The sequence below is a fragment of the Perissodus microlepis genome, chromosome 7 (assembly GCF_051167445.1).
Source record: "Perissodus microlepis isolate ML-2025 ecotype Zambia chromosome 7, ASM5116744v1, whole genome shotgun sequence".
NCBI lineage: Eukaryota > Metazoa > Chordata > Actinopteri > Cichliformes > Cichlidae > Perissodus > Perissodus microlepis.
The window spans coordinates 4393395-4416459 of NC_140467.1; the positions used below are offsets into that span (position 1 = coordinate 4393395).

At 39.3% G+C, this 23065-nt stretch overlaps 4 protein-coding genes and 1 pseudogene across 5 annotated transcripts; 3 read left to right on the top strand and 2 right to left on the bottom strand.

Moving 5' to 3' along the window:
- The first annotated feature begins 1155 nt into the window (after nt 1-1155).
- Nucleotides 1156-2466, top strand: LOC146382339 (tripartite motif-containing protein 16-like; annotated as a pseudogene).
- An 860-nt stretch (nt 2467-3326) lies between these two features.
- Nucleotides 3327-8286, bottom strand: slc15a5 (solute carrier family 15 member 5). Its single transcript, XM_084932919.1, has 9 exons — nt 6363-8286; nt 5796-6018; nt 5299-5468; nt 4968-5188; nt 4692-4878; nt 4334-4522; nt 4082-4213; nt 3879-3987; nt 3327-3611 (listed from the first exon to the last, which is right to left on the bottom strand). The coding sequence occupies exons 1-9, from the start codon at nt 6712-6714 to the stop codon at nt 3488-3490; spliced, it is 1707 nt and encodes a 568-aa protein (XP_084789045.1). The 5' UTR covers nt 6715-8286; the 3' UTR covers nt 3327-3487.
- Nucleotides 8287-8373: 87 nt separating this feature from the next.
- On the top strand, nt 8374-13003 carry ccdc34 (coiled-coil domain containing 34). Of its 2 annotated transcripts, none has more exons than XM_084932917.1 (7): nt 8374-8496; nt 8745-8995; nt 9078-9201; nt 9314-9421; nt 9507-9665; nt 9749-9878; nt 12913-13003. In XM_084932917.1, the coding sequence occupies exons 2-7, from the start codon at nt 8760-8762 to the stop codon at nt 12927-12929; spliced, it is 774 nt and encodes a 257-aa protein (XP_084789043.1). In that variant the 5' UTR covers nt 8374-8496; nt 8745-8759; the 3' UTR covers nt 12930-13003. The 2 variants fall into 2 exon arrangements, with proteins under 2 accessions (XP_084789043.1, XP_084789041.1); XM_084932915.1 differs by lacking the exon at nt 12913-13003 and adding an exon at nt 10702-11830.
- Nucleotides 11832-21482, bottom strand: hdhd5 (haloacid dehalogenase like hydrolase domain containing 5). Its single transcript, XM_084932914.1, has 8 exons — nt 21121-21482; nt 19322-19525; nt 19103-19215; nt 18619-18712; nt 18511-18544; nt 18237-18411; nt 17059-17247; nt 11832-16972 (listed from the first exon to the last, which is right to left on the bottom strand). The coding sequence occupies exons 1-8, from the start codon at nt 21229-21231 to the stop codon at nt 16561-16563; spliced, it is 1332 nt and encodes a 443-aa protein (XP_084789040.1). The 5' UTR covers nt 21232-21482; the 3' UTR covers nt 11832-16560.
- rab19 (RAB19, member RAS oncogene family) lies at nt 12917-15677 on the top strand. Its single transcript, XM_084932918.1, has 4 exons — nt 12917-13007; nt 13610-13798; nt 14190-14373; nt 15132-15677. Exons 1-4 carry the CDS (start codon nt 12957-12959, stop codon nt 15413-15415), a joined length of 708 nt encoding a protein of 235 aa, XP_084789044.1. The 5' UTR covers nt 12917-12956; the 3' UTR covers nt 15416-15677.
- Nucleotides 21483-23065: the final 1583 nt, after the last annotated feature.

Below are 23065 nucleotides of genomic sequence, written 5' to 3' on the forward strand. Positions count from 1 at the left end.
TGATTGGGGCTTCTACCTTGTTACAGGAATGTTATTTGTTGCTCAAGATGGCTTGATATCATTCATGAGGGATACATTTGACATATGTTTCACATATTATAGACCAACAAGATAAGATAAGATAAGATGACCTTTATTAGTCCCACATGTGGGAAATTTGTTTTGTTACAGCAAAAGTCCAAAGTTATGTAGCAGAAATTAGAAAACACTGAAATGCAATAAAATAAAATAAAATAAAATACTATATACAATAGAATAAAATAGAATAGAATAGAATAATATATACAATAGAATAAACTAGAAATACAAATGCTATATACAACTGAGTAAGAAAATACAAAAGTACAACTTCGTCAGAAGAAGAATTGTACAAGAATTGCACATATAGCAGTCTTATTGCACGTGTGAGGGTTTGATCAGCTGCAAAAGTCTTTGTTGTGGAGTCTGACAGCAGTGGGGAGGAAAGACCTGCGAAATCTCTCCGTCCCACACCGTGGGTGCCGCAGTCTCCCACTGAAGGAGCTGCTCAGTGCTGTCAGAGTCTCTTGCATGGGGTGGGAGATGTTGTCCAACAGGGATGACAGCTTAGCCGCCATTCTCCTGTCACTCACCACCTCCACTGGGTCCAGAGGGCATCTTAGAGGCAACAAGTTATTTATAGCAGTTTAAATACAAGCAATCAGTTTTTGGCAGACAATCACTTTTTGGCACAACACCGGCTCTTTGAAACGTTGCGGCAAAATGTCGAGGAAAAGTGCCGAGTTTTATCTGGAGCTATGTAGAGCATGTACAAAGGGCTGTCAAAACTGAGAGCAAACAAAACAACTGCTGTACAATGCTGTTAAGCTGGGCAATGTCTAAATCAAAATGGCTTTAGTTATGCGTCTGAGGTAGGTTTGGGTTGGGGGTCTAGACTGGGAACTCTTACTGGATACTGTTTTTGGACCTATTAATCCAAAACAAGTTTGATGCAGAAGGGCTCCAGCTCCTCCAACCCATCTTCTTCCCCTCAAACTGCCGCACATTCACCTATTCCTGTGAGAATTCACCACTGTAATCGATAAAGTGTTGCATGCATAGAAGAAGTCAGTGATTGAGTGTGACTTGTTTATTTGGCTTGGATCACTACTGTAACAGTCATAGTAGGCAAATAGTATGTGTTTCCTACAGGACGCTGCCTGGGAGGCGTGTGATGACTTTGAGCGGGTCTGTGAGGAACGTATCCTACTGTACACCCACTTCACGAGGAAGAAGTGCTCTGAGATGAGAGAGAAAGTTGGAGAGGCTGAGAAAGCTGGAGTGGACAGGACTGAGCGCCTCCTCAGACTGCTGAAGCGTGAAGTGTCTGAGTTAAGGAGGAAGGAGAGTAAAATCTGTCAGCTTTCACAAACAGAGGATCCCATTCAGTTTCTTCAGGTTATGGCTGCTTTTTGATACTTTAGGCTTATGTCTCATTTTGTATCCAGTTTGTGAGGTTAAATATTAATATTAATGTTTACGTGTGCAGGGCTTCCAAACCCTGGGTGACCTCCCTGTGCTCACAGACTCACACAGAGAGCTTGACAACCTGACAAAGTTTGTCACTGCACAAAAGAATAAAATGAAAAAGATGAGCGACAAAGAAAAAAACAGTCAGATGGATTATTCTGGAAAAATCATCAGTAAGTGTGATCATTTGAGATCAGTTGAGATTTTTAAACATCATAACTGTGGTCTCACCTTATTTACTTAAAAACTATGCTTTTTGTGTTTTTCCTTACAAGTGTCAGGAAGGACAAGGCCACAGGAGGGACGGACAAGGACAGAACTTCTGATGAAATATAAGAGTAAGCATGATGTTAATGACTACAGACATATTTGAGAGCTTAAGCGAGTCCTTCGTAATCAATGAGTTTTTCATTTTCCCTGCAGACTCCAAAATCGAGGTGGATCCTGACACTGTAGCAGCTTGTCTTTACCTCTCTGATACAAAGAAAGAGATATCATGGTGTGACAAGGACCAGGCTCATCCAGATCACCCTGACAGATTCACATACTTTTACCAGGCTTTGTGTAAAAAGGGCCTCAGAGGAAACCACTACTGGGAGGTGGAGTGGGATGGTGGCATAGTTGAGATGGCTGTGTCGTACAGAAGGATAGGAAGAAAGGGTTCAGGGAAAGATTGGCCACAATGCTCTGTCCTGGAAATTAATCTGCTCTCCTTCTGGTTGCATGTTCTGGCACAATAATCTTCACAAAGGTCAAATTCCTCCGGCTGTCTTCCACAAAGTAGGGGTACACCTTAATTATGATGAGGGAACGCTGGCTTTTTACAGCGTATCCTGGATTGAAAGTTTGACACTGCTGCACCAAATCCAGACAACCTTCACCGAGCCCCTCTATCCCGGGTTTTCTGTGGATCTTGGTGCAACACTGAAAATAAGCAACATCCGAGATAGTGCACAGTTTCCAATGTTAATGTATTGATCGACAAAGTGATAAAATGATCTCTGAGTCCTTTTTTCCTAGTAAAAAAATGAAGAATCAAACAGGCCTTTATATCCACATGTAGACTCCTGTCATAATAACAAAGTCATATTTTTCTTAGCATTTTTTGACTGTCATAACTTTATACAAGAGCCCAGAGTCCCATAAAATTTTCACCACTAAAAAGAATTTGGTTTAAAAAAATTAAACCAAATAAAATGTACATCTTATTTGTTGTTTATGTTTAGCATGATTTCTTTTCTATAACCAACTTTGAGCGTCAATATTAGGAGATATATCATAGTTTAAACAACAGAGCTGTAATAGTTCAGTGTCAATTATGCATTAACAGAAACGAGGACGGTACCTTGGATGCTTTGTCCTTTTTTCCCTGATAATTCACTGGAGAAACCTTCACAAAATTACATATAGTTATATAATGTTTATTTACTATTTGTATTGAACTTTATCCTGATATAAGATGCAATAATTTAAAGGTAGTTATACTCTTTAAATGTTTATATATTTTTCAAAGTGACGGTTAAAAACAGATTACGTTATTCTGTTTGTGTCATGTCTAAAATTGATCACGTTTAAGCACACTTTGTTTGGAAAAGAGGTTAATAGCTTTAAGTCTGATTTTCATTGTGAGGAGAGCTTGAAATATGATTGCTTTGTAATTGCAGCTACTGTTCAGTCACGTAAACAGAGTAATTGCTTTAGCTAAACTGCCTTAAAGTAAGGACCATGCATACTAATAATATATTCTTTATTGAGTTTATTGTACTAATAGTCACCTTTTCAATATAGAAATGTCACAGTTTACTCCTGAATTCACATTTATGTAAATAAAACAAAGCTCACAATTCATGACGTTTAATTAAATACACAATATACGTGAAAATAAATAAAATATGCACACTTCATATATTACATTTTTACAGTTTAGTCAATCGCTATAAATTTTGACTCGGTAACAAAGTGCTAGCACCAGTAACAGAGGACATTTTAGAGAAATCATTCATAAAATGCAGTCGGTGTGGTCTACAGTGTCGTAGAAGCGCAGACAGGCCTTGTAATGCAGCAGCTTCTCAGTCAGAGGGCTGATGGTCAGCGCTTTGCCCTGAACACTTAGGTCCACGTACCTGCACAACATTAATGTAACAAGAAATACACTTAGAGCTGTGATACGTTTTTTTCTTTTTACAAATATACTTGTAAAAACATGCTTTGAATAAAAAGTTTACACTGAAACCGTTTAGTTATCATGTTTCTTATATCAAACTCTATGTATGTGTTTTTGCTAAAACATCAAATTCTTTACCAGCTGTTGATATGAACCTACAACAGACTGTGATGGACATGGAACAATCTAAACTTTATTGGATCATCGTCTACCTGTTTTTCTGTACCTGTATGACACACTCCAAAATGCCAGGGTATTTACAGCCATCAGTGTGGCCAAGAGGAAGAAGAATCTCTCCAAATTGCCATCATGCAGTGTGCTTGGGTAAAAGCTTCCTGTAACAGAGCACCACAGTGTTTAGTACCAGTGCCTCTATGTCATTTGTTAGTCCTGTATTTGTATTTTCTTGTTTGTTTGTTTGAATTTTACCTCCAGAGAGAAAGTACATCAGCTGAATAATAAAGGCACCGAGAAAACATCCCCCTCCATAGGACAGAGTGAGGAAGTGCAGGGCGATCCCTCTGATGTGGTTCGGGGTGAGCTGGAAAGAAATGAGGGAGCCTGCCAGACAACAGAAACTGTATGAGCATGTCTCCTGCTGCTTATTTGCCACATTATACTCGTTTCACAAATCAGAATGATATGCACAAACGGAGACATAACAGTAAGTCTCCCACTCACACGCAGGGGTGACGAGAGCTTCTGCCAGACCGAGCAGGATGTACTGAGGAGCCAGCTGGAAACACGGTATGGAAGAAACTTGCAAAAGCTTTCCAGAAAGTGTCTGCTCCACCAGGGGGTAAGACTTCCTCTGCAGCTCAGTCAAACCTGCAACCAGGACCGACAGAGTGGCACATGCATGGCCCAGAGCTGGAGGGGGAGGATGGACAGGGTGGGGTGATGAGAGAGGGGGCTGAGGAACGGGAGGTTGTGATTACAAGACAAAAAGAAGGAATGAGAGGAGATAAAGGAATATTTAAGAGAATAAATAACGACAACATGCGTACTAGTTGGGGCTTGCATGCATGTAAATACTCACTAATACGTTTTACAGGTGCTGGAGGAGTTTTTTCCATGGACAGGTAGCAGGTCATCACACACTCCATCAGTGGCGCTAAGAGCAGCAGAGGCAGGATGCTGATCACATTCATGGCAGCGATGGGCAAAAGGTGGTCCTTCAGGTGAAGGTTGGAGCTCATCGTCTGAATGTAGTAACCTGAGGGGATCTGTGGGAGGCATATTTCTTAACCAGACCTGAAGGCGATTAAACATGTCAGTTTCCTGCTTCATGCATTGTAATTTCTCAGGGACCTACCTGTGTGAGGCAGACTCTGTAGAGCAGCTGAAGCCCATAAAGAGGGAAGAGCTTGGCCAGGACTTTGGCATTCTCCACGTGAGTCTCACTGTACCGGCCACCATTATTCTCTTTCGCCCGGTCCAGCCAAGATGCTACCTGTCCGCTCAAGTAGCGATAGTGGAGGCAGCACATCTTGAAAGAGTTCAAGAAAACTCCCAATGTGGTCAGTAATGATCCACCTAAGCTCAATAAAAGCATGAAGCACGAACAGTTTAACTTTTTGTGGCCTGTACAAAAAAGGAGATGAGGAAGAGGTTTTCTCTTTCTAATCCTTTTTTTGGTATCTTACCTTTCTTGGGTTTGTAGGTGAGGTTACTGCGCATCATGTGTATGGCAATGAGAGCCAGCAGCACTGAGGTGAAGGGGATGAGGAAGCCCAGATTTTTGGCCACAGATTGCTGGATGTAAGCAATACCCAGAAACACAACAGTGGAATTCAGATTCACCAGCCAGTAGAACCTAAATTAAGAGAAAAAAATCTTAGAGTGAGCCAGTGATATTGATCAGACTTAAATCCAAAATATCTTTGTGCTAATTTCATCATCTAGGGTGGTTCAATTTAAACTTGTTTTGTCTATGAAAGGAGGAGGAGTCCTTAGAGGAAACCCCCATGCACTCTAATTACCATTATGTCAGAAAGGTTTGTTTGTAATATAATAACAAAGCCATGTCACTACTACTTTTTTTGTCTGAAATCAAACCATACAAAACCCAACCTCGCAGAACTAAAAATGAATCTACTGGTAAACTACATGTATGATGCGTCAGGGTAGCCTCATCACCTACCAGTTGAAGAAGGTCAGGAGCTGGTGCTGGTTGTAGCCCTGCAGGTTGTAAGCTCCCATGGGGCAGAGGATAGCTCGGATGCCTCCGATGCCCAGTGCAGCAGCCAGCAGGCCAGTGTAAAAAAGAATCTGCTGCTCCCGAGACCCCAGCTGGTGGGTCATGTGGTGGCTGTCGATGTAGAAATCCTCAAAGGGAAATGCCACCACAGGCAGCATGGCTGTACCTACAGTGGCAGATGCATCTAATGATTCTGAGTGATATTTTCTTTTTGGCAATGGTTGATTTGATACATTCATGAGATATGTAGTCAAAAAAAATTACTGAAACAAATGAAAAGAAGTACAAGGTTCCCACCTGTTTTCCTGCCATTTAAAAATAAAAATAAAAACATTATAATATTATAACATTATAAACAGCTGTCATCGCCTAACATCTGGCATCAGATCTTACTCTAGTCTTGCTTTTCACAAGAATACAGTCCAAGATGGTAAATGCTGTTTTAGAAGTCATATGGCTTCAAATTCTTGACAGCCAACTTGTGTCAACCTTTAATCCCTTGTGTCTTACCAAAGAAATGAAGAAACGCACACACGTATAGCACCTTAGTCCTTCCTAGACAGGCTTCTGCAAACCAGCCAACCAGAACAGGGGTGAGTGTGCTGGCTCCTATGAAGCACAGGTTGACTGTTGCAGCGAGGTAGTTGTCATATCCGAGCTTCACAGTGCAAAATAGGATCATGTTACATACAATCCCAAAGAAAGTGAACCTTTCAAATAACTCCACAAGAAGTACACAGATGATCACTTGGAGCTTCTTGCGAGGCTTCTTTCGTGGTCTCTGGTCTAGATGAGGCGTGTGGGAGATACGTCGCAGTGGGCTTCTGCCCTCTGGGAGTCTCCTGAAGTCTCCAGCTACCATCCCGGGCAGCTCTTCTGCTTGGTGGGGTGAATGCTGTCGGTAAAGAGCTTTGAATGAGAACTGCTGCCCTTGTTGGGAAGGAGTAACAGAAGCTGGAATCTCACAACCAGGTGTGACTCTGACACTGGACACGTATACTCAGCCACACCCACCTGTTTTCTGCAAATGGCCATACCTGATTCGTCCATCTTTATTTTACTGGGAACTGTGGATGTATTACTCAGATTTCACACATTATGAAAAACTATATAAGGGAGGAGTGATGGATGGGAGCTATTTAGAGGACAACCCTAAAATATTTCTAATATTTCAAAAGATAAACATGTGGCTGTTTGATTTATTATTATTATTTTTTTAAATAATGATCTTTAATGCTGTGAAGATAGCATTATTATCCAGATCAAACGGGTTCAATTTCACTTCAAGTCATCTTATAAAATACCTGGTATAAATAATGACTTAAATAATGTTGCCAATGAATGGTCTGTCATGTGATGATAAATATAATGAGTTTATTAAGTGGAGCTCTGGAGTAGTAGTAGTTAGTTTCTGGGAATACAATGAGCCCAATAACTAATGTCTCCCTTTGAATGTTAATCTTTCCATGATTGAGGTTAACCATGGTTGCTGACATGCTCACTGTTTTCAGGTAACATGATCACAGTTGTATTGTGGGAACGTACAATATTATTGTAACATTAGAAAATAAACAAGTGCAGAAGGTTTTACAAACACTCACAAAATATTACATGTCTCTGTGAAAGCAGCTCTTCTCTTCACTTCCCTGTACAACCTCATTTTGACTGGCCTGCTGGTAATTAGACTCAAAATGTTAAGTGAGAGTGAGACAGGGTGCATGTGCAGGTTAACTTCAACTAGAGGAGCTCTGAGACAGACAGCATTTTATCACTGTAGGAGGTGAACTAGCTGTCCAAACAAGCACTGAACATTGGAATTAATTAAAGTACACAGTCTACAGTCCTTAATAGACTTATTTTTAGACTTATCTACATTTTATTGATATGCTGACAACATTTAATGATAAGCACCTTGCAATAATACAACCAGAAATGAAGCAAGAGTCCAATCAATATATCTGATTTCTCTGTCTTCCCCACCTTTAGGAATGTCCCATGTAATAAAATATGATAGAAGCAGTCATTCTAATGAACCTCACAAAATGATTGAAGCTTTATCATATTTAAATGTCCCAGCTGCCTTCTTTAATGAAGAAACAGCTAAAAGTTTACACACAGTGTGTCACACACTCATCACAAACATGAATGTCATGGTAATTTTGGGCTTCATATGATGTCTTTGAACTTTTTTCCAGATTGGAATGGTTGTACAGTATACATCTTTAATGCCTTAGAAAACAAGAATTAAGTTAACAAGTTTGAATTTCTTTTCGGATTTAATCCTTTAAACCAAAAAAAAAAAAAAAGTGGCCTATATTTTAGTGTAATTTAAATTGGGAAGTAATATACAAACGTGAGATTTTGTACCATTATTACTTTAAATAAAAAGTGGAAATGTGAAGCTGTTTGAGCAGGTTGATTAGGACTGTTAAACTACATGCGTTTTTGTGGTGTCGCCATGGTTACGAAAACAGCGTCCAGCTGAGCGTGGGGGCGTGGTGTATCATGGGAAAAAGTTTGTAAATCACTTCTAACCTCCGCTGCTGCAAACTCGTGATTGGAAGAAGAGACCAGTTGGCCTGGAAAGAGACAGTTAACCTGTAAAATTAAACATAATATCTCCAGTTTGCATTTGTTTTTTCCGGTAAGCTAGTTTGCACTGCTAATGTTTCATAGCAAGTCACAAAATGTGTTTATGTTGTCGTTAGAGTGAGCTAAGGAGCTGAGCTAACGTTAGCATGCTGCTAAATACATATTTTCATATAGCGTCGTCCGTGTCTGGCATTGGAATTTCAGATTTATGTGTCTCATTATCCATTTCTTTTACATTTTACATAAGAAAAACAGAAAAGACTTAGCGAACTTTGTTCGCTTTTGTGCTGTCCGCTGCAGATTTGCTGGCTAGTGATGTCTGGAGAGAGGCTACCCAACGGCTTCAGCTCGACCCCTCTCAAAGACTTCCATCCATCAAAGGACTTTGGCGACGGAATCCTATCCGACGAAGAAGACACTTTTTCTCTGCTTTCTCCAATCTATCATGACAGCTTCGACAGTGACGAAGAAGAACTGAGATCCATCCCAGATCAGCAGACCACTTCCCCCAGAGAGAGGGTTGACTCCAGGCTCAGTATTTCACCATTCGGGTGCTGCCGTAAAGCTTTAGTTCAGCTTTAGTTCTGGCTTGTTTGCGGCATAGCTAATTTTATATCTGCGTTTATTTTATAGATGTGAGCTACCAAAAGCGATTTCGGAGCAGTCTGCAGCTTCACCTACCCTCACTGCGTGGGAAATGTGGTTGGTGAATAAAGCAAAAGAGGAGCGTCTTAAGCAGGAAAAGAAAGTAGAAAAGGCATGCAGTCATTAGTCCCATCCCCATAATAGAAAAGTGTTTTTATTCTGATTGTAATTTGTTGTAGTGACTATTTCACCCCAATAAAAGCTCTGTGCGTCCCGTATATTAGGAGCACTTACTAAAAGAAAGAAAAGAAAAACAAGAACGGGAGCAGGAACAGAAAAAGCTCATCATGGAAAAGAAGATCCAAGAATGGCTAAAACTTAAAACAGAACAGGTAAACAACTTCTTAAGTAAAATTGTTGTGTTGATCTTCTTATCTGCGACGCTACAGTCTTTTATGTTTCTTGTTATAATTCTAGGAGAGACATGAGCAACTTCTTAAACAAAGAAAGGAGGAGGAGGAGATGCAGAGGCAGCAGGAGAGACGGCGGGAGACTGAACAGAAAGCTCAACAAAAGTACAAAGACTGGCTGCAAAGAAAGAACCAAGAAAAAATAGAAAAGGAAAAGAAGGAGAAAGTAATCAGGCTCTCGTTCAGCTGTCTCTTCTTTTTTAAATTCCAAATGGTTTCTCAGAGATTTCTTTTGTATCTTTTTGACAGGAGGAAGCCTCCCTGAAGGAGGAGCAGGAGATGGAGCGGCGTAGGAGGGCTGAAGAGAAGTTTAAGGAATGGCTGGCAAAGGCGAATGAAAAAAGCAAAGCTAGTCCCAAAAAGCCCAGCTATCCATCAAGTATGTTTATTTGAATTAACTTGGAGTTATTGGGTTTATTTTACTCAAACATCATAATCATTCCATAGAATAGAATAGAATAGAATTCAACTTTATTGTCATTGCACATGCACAGGTACAGGGCAACGAAATGCAGTTTGCATCCATCCAGAAGTGCTTTAGCCATGATATAGATATATTACAATATATATTAGCAATAATATAGATATGTAAGTATATTACAGAAATGGGTCTATTATGGTATGTTATAATGTACACGGTATGAAGTATGTTATGAATATTCTATAACTATAAGTATGTACAGGCTGTAGTGAGTACAGGCTATGAACAGGATATAAATATGAAATAAAAAACTATACAGAAATCTGAGATATACAGTTATACAGAAATGTGAACTATGAAAGTTATAAACAGTTGTAGGGTTAAAAGTTATCGTATGTACAGAATGATTATTTACACAGAATTATACAGTAGTGCAGTTAAGATAAGTGAGATATGTGGATAATTTCTACAGAGGCTATATAAAGTGCTAGTGGTTGTGAGTGGTGGTTCAGTCCATGTTATTATTGTGTGTTTGAGGGTACAGTTGTCCATTGTGTGTGTGTGTAGGTGGTTGTGGATGTGTGTATGTTCAGTCCATGAGTTTAACGTGGGTCAGATGTCAGGAGGCAGAGTTCAGGAGTCTGACAGCTGTGGGGAAGAAGCTGTTCCGGTACCTGGTGGTCTTAGTCCGGAGGCTCCTGTAGATAGACGGTAGCTCATTAGTTTAATTAGACTTCCAGAGATTTATGTGTCACTGTTGCATTGGATTGTTTTTCTCTAGGTCCCTATGACAAATCCTACCCATCGCCCAGTTTTGTTAATCCAATCCCCTGGAAGCCAATCCATGTCCCTCCTCCAGAACCATCCTCCCTCGAGACATCAAGCAAGAAACCTCTGAAACAGAGAAAAAGTCAACAGAGCCTCAGCAACACGTTTAGGCTGAGAAACACTCAGAGTCCAGCACATTTGCAGCAGAAGAGATGACACAGCAGGTTGACGTGTATGACTGCGATGCGGCAGCTTAGTTACGGGCTTAACTGTGATTTCTTTACCACCACAGCTTCTGGGCCAAGACTCTGCTGAGTCACACAAGGATTTGTGTTCTCTTAAGGTGGTTGTGGTGAAGACGTATTTGGTTTATGTTTTTTTTTTTTTTTTTTTAATTAATGGAATTACTCAAATTTTGATATGATGTTCATGTGACTAGATATTTAAAAGTCCAGAATATAATTTTCTGTAGATGTACTGCAATACATTTTTTTATTTGGATAAATGTGGCACAGTCAAAGATCTGTTTCGGTCTCATTCATTCTGTGGTCAACAAAACCACGTTTCATTGCACTGAACAAATAAGGCACCACCCGCACGACAGAAAGAAGGTGGCTGGTGGTCACAGCCAAAGATAGACCCAGCTTGGTCAAGTGCCCCTCACACTTCACACATTGTTCTGTGTCCAGCTGTGCCTTGTTCTTCTGTGGGCTGAGATGACGACAGAATGTAGTGAGGGGGTGGAAAGAGAGAGAGAGAGAGATTCAGAGCAGTATGCTCAGTCTGTGTTAGCATCTCACTGTGATGCCAATGTGTGAAGCCTGAGGTAAAATGATTTAAATTATGCTTTTCTGGTGTATTTTTGTGTAGTTTCTTCTTGTTCATTTTGTGGTTAACTCTTTACAGTTCCTGATTGCTCTGGAATGTGTTAGCTGGTTGTAATCAGGGAGAAGAGCTTATGTTTTCTTTAATTGTTAATCATTGTGGGGTGGGCAGCTGTTAAAACAAAGATGTAACGTGATTACATTTTGTCGTGAGTAATTTTATTGGGTGTAAGGGTGTAGGCTGTTTGCTCTAAGGTATTTGAAGCCTTGTAAATAAAACCTTTCTCCATGTGAAAGGTTAGTCACAGGGACACAGAAATTTGAGAAAAAAGTGCTTTATTTTATCCTTGGAAAAAAAAGTCAAACAGTAATGTTACAACTTAAAAAGTAAGAAGCAACATGAGATAAAATGACATCAATGCTCAAACCAATCCAAGCAACCAAAACTGATCAGACGAGAAGGAAAGGGGATCTTAAATACCTGCTGATCGGACCAATTTAGACACAAGGGAACAAAGCTAATCAACTAATATTAGAGAAGCAAAATCAAGCTTTAATTTAATTGTTACTCTAACCTAACAGTAATTAAAAGAACTAAATACCTTACTGAGGAGACACAGAAAATAAATGCATTTAACATAAATGACTCCAGCTATCTTCCTATGATCTTGGAATACGTGGTATCTCCCAATCAGCACTTTCTGTATTAAATAGTGATGCATTCAAAGACACCTCTTTTGCTCGTTATATGCTGGGAGACCACATCATTGCTTGGAGAACCCAGCACTGCAAAACCAGAGAAATTATTAGAAATTAAAGTAAATCCAACAAAGTTAACATACGCTCTCAGTGAACTTTATTAGGTATATTTGCTAGTACTGGATTGGAGCTCATTTTGCCCCCAGAACTGCATTAATTGTTCAAATCTCCCTTTCCACCACATCCTAAAGGTGTTCTTCTGGATTGACATCTGTTGACTGTGAAGGCCATTTGAATATAGTGAATTCACCGTCATGTTCAAGAATCCAGTTTGAAATGATTTTACCTGGTGCATTATCCTGCTGGAAGACGTCACCATAAGAGCATTCAGACCAGCCCGTATTGGACCAATAATCATACCACATTCAAAGTCACTTAAATCACCATTCTGGCCTATTCTGATGCTCAGTTTGCACTTCCGCAGGTTATCTTGACCACGTCCTCATGCTTAAATACTGATTTTTATAGTTGCATGGCTGCAAGTGAAGCAGTCACACCCATTTAAAATGGGAAGTCTGCACTCAGAGTGAACCTTCAACACTTTTGTTCACTCCTATAATTTACGGTAAGTTCTAGCTACTAATTTTAGCTCAACCTTTAAGAGCTTTTGGTAATGAATGATTGCTGTCTGGCTCTTTCAGGTATTGCGTCCTGTTAAACATACAAAGAAAATCCATATCCCAAGATGCAGTGGTGCAGGTGGGCTGGCAGTTGGAAATCACAACTTCCAACACAGGTAGGAGGCGTGTCTTATACTGCCTCAGAAGTAAACTGAGTGGCGCAGGGGTGTAGCAAGCACACAGAGTGACAGTCTAAAGGGCAGAAGGACAGAATCTACTTGTGTTTCAACAATGTGACTACTGGTGTAATGTAGATATGGAAACCAACTCCTGATGAAGAAACAGCTTTTGGATTCTGATTAGTCTTTCTCAAGGAATATTGATTTTTATCCCTGCTATGGAATACCTGAGCTGATTGTGTAATCTTTTCTGATTGTTGAACAAAAGTTAAAGAATGGGTTTAAGATAGCAGAAGAAAAAAGCAAGCTGCTTCACTAGATTTGACAGATTAGATTTGACAGAACCTTTACTTTTTATTAAGCTCTGGATGGATCTTTCACCAGGGATCAAACTGTCTGTGTTACTTCTGCCAGTAGACAATTGATTTTTCCCTTTCTTTCTCAAGGATGTGACTGCTGTTTGTGTAAATATTCTAAGTTCTTATTGACACAACTTGGAAGGGACCGGTTCATTTGCACTGAGGCCCAAAGGTATTGGGTCTCGTCTTACAGCGATAGTGTTTTTTCCCTCTCTCTCTGTTCCTCTTGTCACCATGCAGACTGCTGGGCCAGAGATTGAAGACTCTTTTGACTTTCTTTTTAAAATCATCTTGGTTGGTGACTCAGATGTTGGGAAGACCTGCGTGGTGCAAAGCTTCAAATCTGGCATCTTCATCGAAAAGCAACAAAACACCATTGGTGTTGACTTTACTGTTCGTACCCTGGACATTGATGGCAAGAAGGTGAAGGTAGATGACTTTTATTTTAAGCACTTGCATCACAGCTGATAGTGCAGTCATGTCCACATATTTAGGTGTGTGCAATTTATGAGATCCGTGCGGGTGCACTCTTGTCTTAAAGTAAAGAATTCCTTTTGTTTTAGTTCTTCAGAGAAAGGGGAGGGGCTGACAACCTGTCTGTAATATCCTCAGTGTTTCTGTTAGCTTTCTGGGTGTGTTGATTTATTAGCTGCTAGTTTATAATTCTGTTTAGACATTTGTAGACATTTGTTCAGAAACAACTGCAAACAGCAGACAAACCTGACATCAGACTTGAATAACTTAAGAGTTGTACGCTGTTGATCCTTAACCTATTCTGTATAACCGGTTAACCCATATTTGTGTTACCTGTGTTTTGCAGATGCAGGTGTGGGACACTGCGGGACAGGAGCGTTTCCGCACCATAACTCAAAGCTACTACCGCAGTGCCCATGGGGCGATGGTGGCCTATGACATCACTCGACGCAGCACATTCGAATCGGTTCCACACTGGATCAGGGAAGTGGAGCTGTACGGAGCTGCCAGTGTGGTGCTGATACTCATTGGTATGTAAACTGTCTGCACAGAGCAGAATATATTTTTGAGTTGTAGATATTGTCACAAAAAACATGTTACAAAATCAATTCAAACAACAAAACAAAAGTCACTTGCAAAGTCATTAGCAGATCCGTAGATTGTGCTAATAAAGGGATGAACATGGTCACCAAAAAGACTGAAGTAGACTGTGGTGTTTAACAATGTGTTAACAATATGTGCCAAGAAAATATCCCAAACAATGTCACACCAGCAGCTTTAGCTGTTGATACAAGGCAGGATAAATCCATATTTTCATGATTAGATCAAATCCTGATCTCACTAACTGAATGCAGTATTGTTGTATTAATTTGCAATAGGTCAATGACATGAAAGAGCATGCCAGTGAGGGAGAGTATTTTTATGTAGAGTTTAGATATTCTTCTTGTGTCTCTGTAGGTAGTGTATCGTGTAACGTCCACCTACAGACCAAAGACATATGCATAATGTGCTAAACCAGCGATTCCGGTGTGTGACTGTTGTCTGTATTAACCCTAAAAAATGTATCTTATAGTTAAAGTCTACTAAGTTTGTTGGGAAAGACGTAATTCCAAAAAGTCAAAAACATGCCCCATGTTTTTGACGGGTAAAGTTTAAATGTGATCTGAAGACTTGGTTGTAGTAAGTGTTGCACTAAAAGAATAATTGAACTGAAAATGATACAAATCATAGCTGCAAATATCTGCTTCACTTCTGTTTTTACCAACTCTGGTTCTGTTCACCACTGCAGGTAATAAGTCAGATCTCCACACTAAGAGACAGGTGCTCTTTGAGGATGCTTGCAATCTGGCAGAAGACAGTGGTGTGCTGGCTGCTCTGGAAACCTCAGCCAAGGAGGCCCAGAACATAGAGGCTGCCTTCATTCTTATGGCTCGAGAACTAATGGCACGCAATGGTATGACCATCATAAACGAGTCCTCTGAAAACTCTCCTCAATTCATGCTGAGTAACAACTCTCACCCGGTCCCTAGTGCCGTGGCTACAGATAAAAAGTGTGGGTGCCGAGAAGGCTGAAGCAGGGAGTCACTCGAAGAGTGGGAATGGAGGCCTGAATACTCAATTTACCTGTTTCTCTACCAGAGAATGGGATGTTATTTAAAGAGAAACTGTGTGTTGCAACGTGTGTGTGAATACTGGTTTTGTATGTTTTGACTTTTTAATATTTAACATGTTGTAATATTATTCTGAGGATAATGAATGTGATGACAAACCACTCCTCTGCCAGAGGACTCTGTACACAGACTCCAGCACAGTAAACACTACGGTTTTACATGTAGCCTTTTGTCATTTTAATCCCTTTTTTTTTTTTTTTTAAAAAAAAGGTTCTTTCACATCATATGGCTTTTGAAGTACAATGCCACAGGTTTAAGTCACCTGCAAATCACACATTGTTAAACCAGTTACAAATGTAAAAACTGTATTTTCAGTGGCGCTGTAACTATAACTGCAGTCTTCTAACAGACATTCACTATTCATTATGTGAAAAACCCTACTGTTAAATTCCACTAACTTCAGAAAATAAGACTAGTTTTTTTCAAAATAAAATTTAACATGCTGCCGGCTAAAGTAAAAAAATGATGTAATACACTCATAGCTGGCAACTTAAATAGAGCTTATACATTCATGTTTTAAAAAAATTATTAGGTAAAATATGACAGCAGTAAAAACAAATGAGGACCTATAGGGTTGTCTTTTTTTGACTGTGCAAATGCCTGAAGTGGTAATGTCACAAAACTGTGTCTTTGTACAGCTCTTTCTGAATCAGTCTAAACTTGCTGGAAAGATGTAACTGTGGAGGAATTCCACCTGAAATCCACCCATGAGTTTATCAATACTTAAAGTACTAAATGTGTAATTCAACAACTTAATGTATGTACTCAAAAACCTGAATTCCTTGACTCAGAAACAGTGATGTCTATTATTGAAAACTTAAACTTTTTTAAAAGAATTCAGCAGTGGTCTGATGCACTATTATGGATGACTGATTTAAAATGCAACTTCTATGTATTCGATGTTAAAACGGCATATTATTCCTTTTCACAGCTGACTCCATGGCTCGTTATAACATAGTAACACCTACTTCTCCCCTGTAATAATCAAGGGAATGGTTTGATAACCTGTTGCTAATGGTGAAAGATCAGACTATGAGATGGAGACCCCTACTGTAGTGGCCAGCCTTCCTGCTTAAATACCAACTCAACCGCCTCCTTCACATCATGCACCACGAAGGACGGTTGAGTGAGGCTGGGATCGAAGCGGAAGTCTCTGTGACCATGGAAGATGCGTTGTTCTGTGACTGTTTGCGTTGGGTCTGAGAGCAGCTCCTGTTGGTCTTTGCTGTACACTCCTGTGCACACCAGGATTGAGCTACATCCCTCGGGGAGATCCCTTTCTACCACACCTGAAGCTCCACCTAGTTCTGCTGATGTCATTTTAGGGGTGTCATCAACAGCTGAGGGATCTATACTTCCACCAGCACTCTGAGCCTGCATCTGTGCCTTGGTGTGACGAGAAGACTGGAGGTAGCGATTGTAGAGGTTGGCGCCATATATGTCGGCCATGGGATTATCACTATAAAAAAAAAAAAAAAAAGGACTCAGTTCAAATTATTTTTTAAACTGAATTTCTAAGTGTTAAATGTAGACTGAAAAACTCACCCTATAGCATACACCCTTTTCACAGGCGTGTTCCAGCCAAGTCTTTCAGCCTGTTGTCTAATCAGCAGCTCAGCGTAGTTATAAGTCACCACACTGGGCTTCCCAATCAGAGCCTCGTACTTGAGTTCGTATCCTGTGACCTTCTTGTACAGAGACTCTAAGCACACCAGGAACATACCATGACCAAACCTGTGATGCAAGGAACAGGAAATACAGTGTTGTGAGAAAGTTTTTGTTTTGTTCCCTTTCTTAGTTTTTTGCACATTTGTCATATTTGTGACTTTAACGTTACAGATCAAACTAATTTTAATATTGGACATAACCTGAATAAATACAAAATGCAGTTTTTAAATTATTTCATTTATTAAGGGAAAAGCTATCAAAGCCAACTTGGTCCAATATAAAAAAAACCTAAACCTAATAACTGGTTGTGACACACTTGGCAAGCAAGCATTTGTGGAGGAGCTTTGCACCACTCCTCTTTAAATAATTGTTTTAATTCAGGCACATCAGAGGGTTTTCAAGGATGAACTGCCCGTTTAAGTTCAGATGCCAAAGAATCTCAATTGGAATTAAGTCTGGACTTTGAATAGACCACTCCATGATCTTCATTTTGTTTTGTTTTTTAGCCATTCAGAGGTGCACTTGCTGGTGTGTTTTGGATCATTGTCCTGCTGGACGTCCTTTAGATGTTGTTCTGGGTTCTTGTGTGACCTGCTGGATAGGTAATGCACTCCTGGGATAATTCTGGTACGCCGGGCACTCTTGGGAAGGTTCACCTGTGTTCCACGTTTTCTCTCATAGCTTTCACTATGATTTGCCTTTGTACCCCTTTCTAGACTGATAATGTCAATGACTTTGTTTCTTAGTGGTTTCTTCAGAGTGTGGCATGATGTGTTGCTTTCTTCAATAATTTTGCCTAATTCACTTAAGTTCTATTTAAGAGGTTTCTTTATTCAACAGGTTTCTCAGTAATCAAGCCACTGTGGCTGGTGAAGCTGAACTCAGCTCTCAAATGTGGTTACTCAAAAGTAATTCATGATTTAATGAGAGATCGATCACTTTTTCACACAGGGCCAGGTAGGTTTTGATAATAGTGCTTTTCCATGGCACTGTATAACAAAAATACTGTAAAATTTGAAGGTTGTAATATTTCAGACTGTGGTGTTGATGTGTACCGGGGATTCCAGGCCTCTGCCATCCACAGCAGGTCCATGTTACATGCCAGGACGGGGATGTGAGGATAATGCGCTGAACTCCAAGTGCTGCCTGGGTTCCCACCAGTTAGCAGCACGTCAACAATAAGCTGGAGGTTGGTCTCCCATCTAATAGGCTCACCAAATAAAACAACAGCTGTAGGACCAAATAAAAACAAAACATACAATTAGGCCACATTACCAGAAAATCATTAATTCTCAGGGATTATGTAATGACTGCGCAAAGGAAACATACCATCTATTGGCCGTAAACCTTTAGTGGGCGGCACCTGAAGGACATTGTGCAAAGTTGGCAAGACGTGTAACTGAACTGAACATAAATGGATTAAACAGTATTACTTACAACATCTTTGGGTCTTCTATTGTGATCCACAACATCTAGGACTGGGTACGCTTCTCTGAGCACATCTATAGTAACAACATCCTGAAAGCCCAGGCTGAAGTTTGGCGAGTTAAAGTCAAACTGGTTGAGCAGGAATTACAAGATGGAAATGTGTAGAAAATCTTAACAGTGTTTTGGGTATTTGGTGTTTTTTTGTAACATGTTTTCCAATGTTTAATTTATTGCATTTCTTTATATTTCAAATAACAATGTTTGACTTGAATTAAAAACAAAAACAAAATCCCACTAACTCAAAAAAAACAAAAAAATCTGTTAAAGGGCTTCACAGAGACTGTCAAGCAGTAAAGGGAACAAAGGGTGAAACGATTAAACACTGATAACAAAGTGGAGCATGGAGAAAAACAAGTGAATAAACAGAACATTCAGCTTTAAAGGTCAACATCCAGAGTGCAGGCACCAGATTACCCGAGTTATTGCAGGATACTTATGAGCGACTTCCTCTACTGGACCCTGTCCGGAGACCAGCACACGCATTTTGTGGAACTGGGTAAACATTCGCACAGGACTATGGGACAGCATCACCTGGTCTGGAGACACCTGAGATAAAGGGAGTCTAGAGTAAATGGCTGATATCAAAGAATATTAAAAACAAAATACACGAGACAAAGCAAACTGATAATGTTTTAAAAGGCTCTCAATTTACCTCCACCTCAAGCAGATGTGACAGATGTTCCGCTTTTGTCTGCCTCATGCAGTTCCCAGCATTAGTGACAAACACCACAGGGACCTTGTATTTTCCGCTGCGGTCCACCAGGTTTTTGAAGCACTGCTTGGCTGCAGGGATTGGAGTCTTGCCTCTCACCAGCACCCCGTCAATGTCAAAGAGGAGCCCGAAGGAGCTGCTTGCCTGAGGAGGGAGCAGGCGACAGAGTGGGGACAAGTGTAGTATGACAACATAAGGTTACTCATTAACTGATACTGCATTCTGAGCAGTCTTTGAGAGCTCATCGCTGCAGGCACACTGAACTGAGTGAGACTTTGATCCCACTGCAGCTTCTATGAGCTATGCAGCATAATTTTTTGTTAAAGTTTGTGATTGAACTCTGATGAATAGATACTAAAGTAATCTATATCGTACTATATACTATAGTATACTAAAATACAATGATTAATGTGTGCAGTGAGTAGCCTCAGCATGCTCTCCTGCTGGGACATTCAGTCTCTGGCCTTTTGCTCCACCATCTCGTAAGTTTCTACATATTTATAATAATTGCTCTGAGATTTTAGCTTATTATATTAAATAGTTTCCTAGATATTGTTTAAGAAAGAGCCCATCCACTCACTTTTTTCACACACTGAAATTTAAGGAAATATTCCAATATAAATATCTCAAAGTTCTTTCACATTTCTTACCATAAAATTTAATGAGGATCTGCGTTTGACAAATAAAAATATGAAAAACATTCATGCATTCCTTATAAGTCCCTTACAAGTTCGGTGTGCATTGTAAACATAAAAAATTACTTTATAAAAATGTAAAATGTGGCACATTTGTCCTCTGGCCTCTCCTTCAAGGTCAAACAACATCAAACATTCATTCTTTTATCTTCAAAATTATGTTTAGAATCCTACTGCCATTGTTTGTGTTAGCAACATTTAGGAAATGATATTGGTATATGGGGACTAAAAATAATATAGTCTGCATCCAAATGATGTTATATTCGACCTCTGACCTCAAGCTTTCTTTGTGGAGTTGACTCCAAAATGTATTATATGTTAAAGAAAGTATTATCAAGAAAAAAGAGCTGCAAATCAGAAGCTATTATCCATTACCCACTCCTACATAATATTTGTATAATCAAAGTAAACATCTGTAATCCTACCTTTACCTAATTTTTACTGCACTACAAACTTCTTAAAATACATTTTTTTTAAACAAACAAACAAAGAAAACAAAATTCATACATACAAAATGTAATACTTCCCTTAATAGCGGGTAGCCTTGGTGGAGGTTTGCACTCTGAGTGCTTCTTCTTGTAAAATACAACTACGTCATTCAGAAATTTTGAGTCCTCTTTCCAATGTGATTTTTTTTATTAGCGGTTTTCAAATATGGCACTCTGCAGGACTGCTTGACTTTTTTAGTTAACCAATACCCAGACACATGAGACAAATGTGAAGTTGTGTTCAAACATGGTCTGAGATTTCAAAGTGTGGAAAAAGACTTGAAAGTGGGTGAATGGGCTTTAACAAAAGAGACTAAAACTTCACAGAAATCACCGGATATTTCCAAACTTTAAATTAGAATATTTATATTTAAGTCAAAGATGGCTGAGCAGAAAATGTTAAAAAAAAATTGGATAACTTGAGATTGAGTACACTTCTGTCAAGATACATTTCTTTGACAGGTAGCACTGAAATGGGATGGAGCGCCACCGTGCTTTCAATCAGCACTCCCGTCTCCACTCTCGTTAATACAGTTTGTACAAAGCGTTGACTTACATGGCTATAACATCTTGAGGCCGAAGACTGGGTGTTCGCTTGCTTTGCTGCTCCCTCGCAGCTTGATTTCAGCAGCTGCCAGCCACTCTTTAAATATCTCACTCTCTGCATTGTTTCAGGCACTTTAGTGGAAAAGGCGACGTGTAAACAACAACAACAGACACGACCGAGCTAGCTTTAGCTGCGCCAACGGTTACGGCTAACTTAGCAAATGTGGCCGCTGAAGAACCGGGTCATGATATTTTTATCAGTCTAAGTCAATACCATACTCTGCGCTCCTCATACTGTAATATACGGTTGTATACCGAGGAGCGGTACAATTTGTCATAGCTGAGGACGCATGCGCAAAGAAGCAAACCGTTGAACTTCCAGGTCCAATATTACGTCAACAACGGAAACCCACACGTTTATCATTTTTGTAGAAATGAAAGTCACTTTCTAACTTACTAACTTTGAAACTCAATTTTTTTTTTAAACTTTATTTAACAAACAATGAGTATACAACATACGAACAGATGAAGTATACAAGACAACAGAACATGAACACAAAAAGCCAAGGGTAAAAGAAAAAGGTAACAATTATAAGAATACACGCAAAAATTCACATACATATATTGTTTTGAGAGCCTTTTTGTTGGTGGAGTCTGATATTGATTGTATGTACATTTCCACATCCTTAAAATAATGACAGAAATATGGTGTTTTGTTAGTAAACTTACATTTATGGATAAAAAATTTAGCTAAAAGTATTAATAAATTTATCATAAAAAAACATTTATCATACTTCTTGGGGAACTTAAAGAAACAGAATAAAACATTTTCCCATCGTAAAGAAAACTCCCTTAAAATATGGACAATAACAAACCTGCTAAATTCCTTCCAGAATCTCTGTGTAAAAGAACAGTACCAAAAAAGATGTGTCACAGTTTCTGGATGATCCCCACAGAAAGTACAATTAGTATTTATGTCCCTTTTAAATTTTACCATGTAGTGACTGGCTGGATAACATTTATGTAGAATTTTAAATGAGACTTCTTTCACCTTATTTACAATCAAATATTTATGGGGGACCATCCAGACTGTCTTCCACTTGATATCTGGAACAAAGCGGTTCCAATAAGATATTATATATGGGAGAGAGACGATATCTTCTTGGAATAAACTACGTATTCTCTTATTGCTGTTACCAAGTTCCTGTGAAAAGCAGATTTTTCCTATTGGTGACTCAGCTGGATCAGGGAGAGTGACTGAGGTAGATATTGAGCTGTCAGTGTTTTTATATAACATTAAAGTCCCTGAGGGTATGGCACCAAGCACCATTGAGAATTCCTGAACACTGATTGGAAAATTATATAGTGCAATAAAGTCGTCGTAAGTAAGTAGTTGTCCCTCTTTACTAACCAGCTGTGCCACCAATAGGATCCCATTTTGGATCCAAGTTTCCAGGAAAAGTGATTTATTTTTATATAAAATATCTCTGTTGTTCCAGATAAGGTATTTGTGAGGTGAGAAGTTGTGTTTATAAATGAGGGTCCACGCTAAGAGGACCTGCTTATGGAAGGATGAAAGCTTTACAGGGAGTTTCTCAACATTGTAATTACAATTTAAAATAAAATTAAAGCCACCAAAACGAGAGAAAATATAATATGGTATAAAGTTCCAGATAGAGGTAGGGTTTTTAAGAAAATGTTTAGCCCAATTAATTTTGAAAGTGTTATTTAAAGTAGAAAAGTCTAGGACGTTAAGCCCACCTGATTCGTACTTATTCATCACAACAGTTTTTCTAATATAATGCGTACGGTTTTTCTATATAAAATTAAAGAGCATACGGTCAATATCTTTACTAATTTTCTTATCCAGATGTAAGGAGAGAGCAGCATATGTTAATCGGGATATCCCTTCAGCTTTAGTAATTAACACTCTACCTTTCAAAGACAAGTCCCTT

Coding starts and splice junctions, on each gene's coding strand:
- slc15a5 (XM_084932919.1), bottom strand. CDS start 6,714: ATGGTAGCTGGAGACTTCAGGAGACTCCCAGAGGGCAGAAGCCCACTG. Junction 4,879..4,967: donor ACAGAGTCTGCCTCACACAG/GTAGGTCCCTGA, acceptor TGCCTCCCACAG/ATCCCCTCAGGTTACTACAT. Junction 3,988..4,081: donor GATGTACTTTCTCTCTGGAG/GTAAAATTCAAA, acceptor GCTCTGTTACAG/GAAGCTTTTACCCAAGCACA.
- ccdc34 (XM_084932915.1), top strand. CDS start 8,760: ATGTCTGGAGAGAGGCTACCCAACGGCTTCAGCTCGACCCCTCTCAAA. Junction 9,202..9,313: donor AGGAAAAGAAAGTAGAAAAG/GCATGCAGTCAT, acceptor CCCGTATATTAG/GAGCACTTACTAAAAGAAAG. Junction 9,879..10,701: donor AAAGCCCAGCTATCCATCAA/GTATGTTTATTT, acceptor GTTTTTCTCTAG/GTCCCTATGACAAATCCTAC.
- hdhd5 (XM_084932914.1), bottom strand. CDS start 21,231: ATGCAGAGAGTGAGATATTTAAAGAGTGGCTGGCAGCTGCTGAAATCA. Junction 18,545..18,618: donor ATAGAAGACCCAAAGATGTT/GTAAGTAATACT, acceptor AATGTCCTTCAG/GTGCCGCCCACTAAAGGTTT. Junction 17,248..18,236: donor GCAGAGGCCTGGAATCCCCG/GTACACATCAAC, acceptor CTTGCATCACAG/GTTTGGTCATGGTATGTTCC.
- rab19 (XM_084932918.1), top strand. CDS start 12,957: ATGCAGTGGTGCAGGTGGGCTGGCAGTTGGAAATCACAACTTCCAACA. Junction 13,008..13,609: donor AATCACAACTTCCAACACAG/GTAGGAGGCGTG, acceptor GTCACCATGCAG/ACTGCTGGGCCAGAGATTGA. Junction 14,374..15,131: donor TGTGGTGCTGATACTCATTG/GTATGTAAACTG, acceptor TCACCACTGCAG/GTAATAAGTCAGATCTCCAC.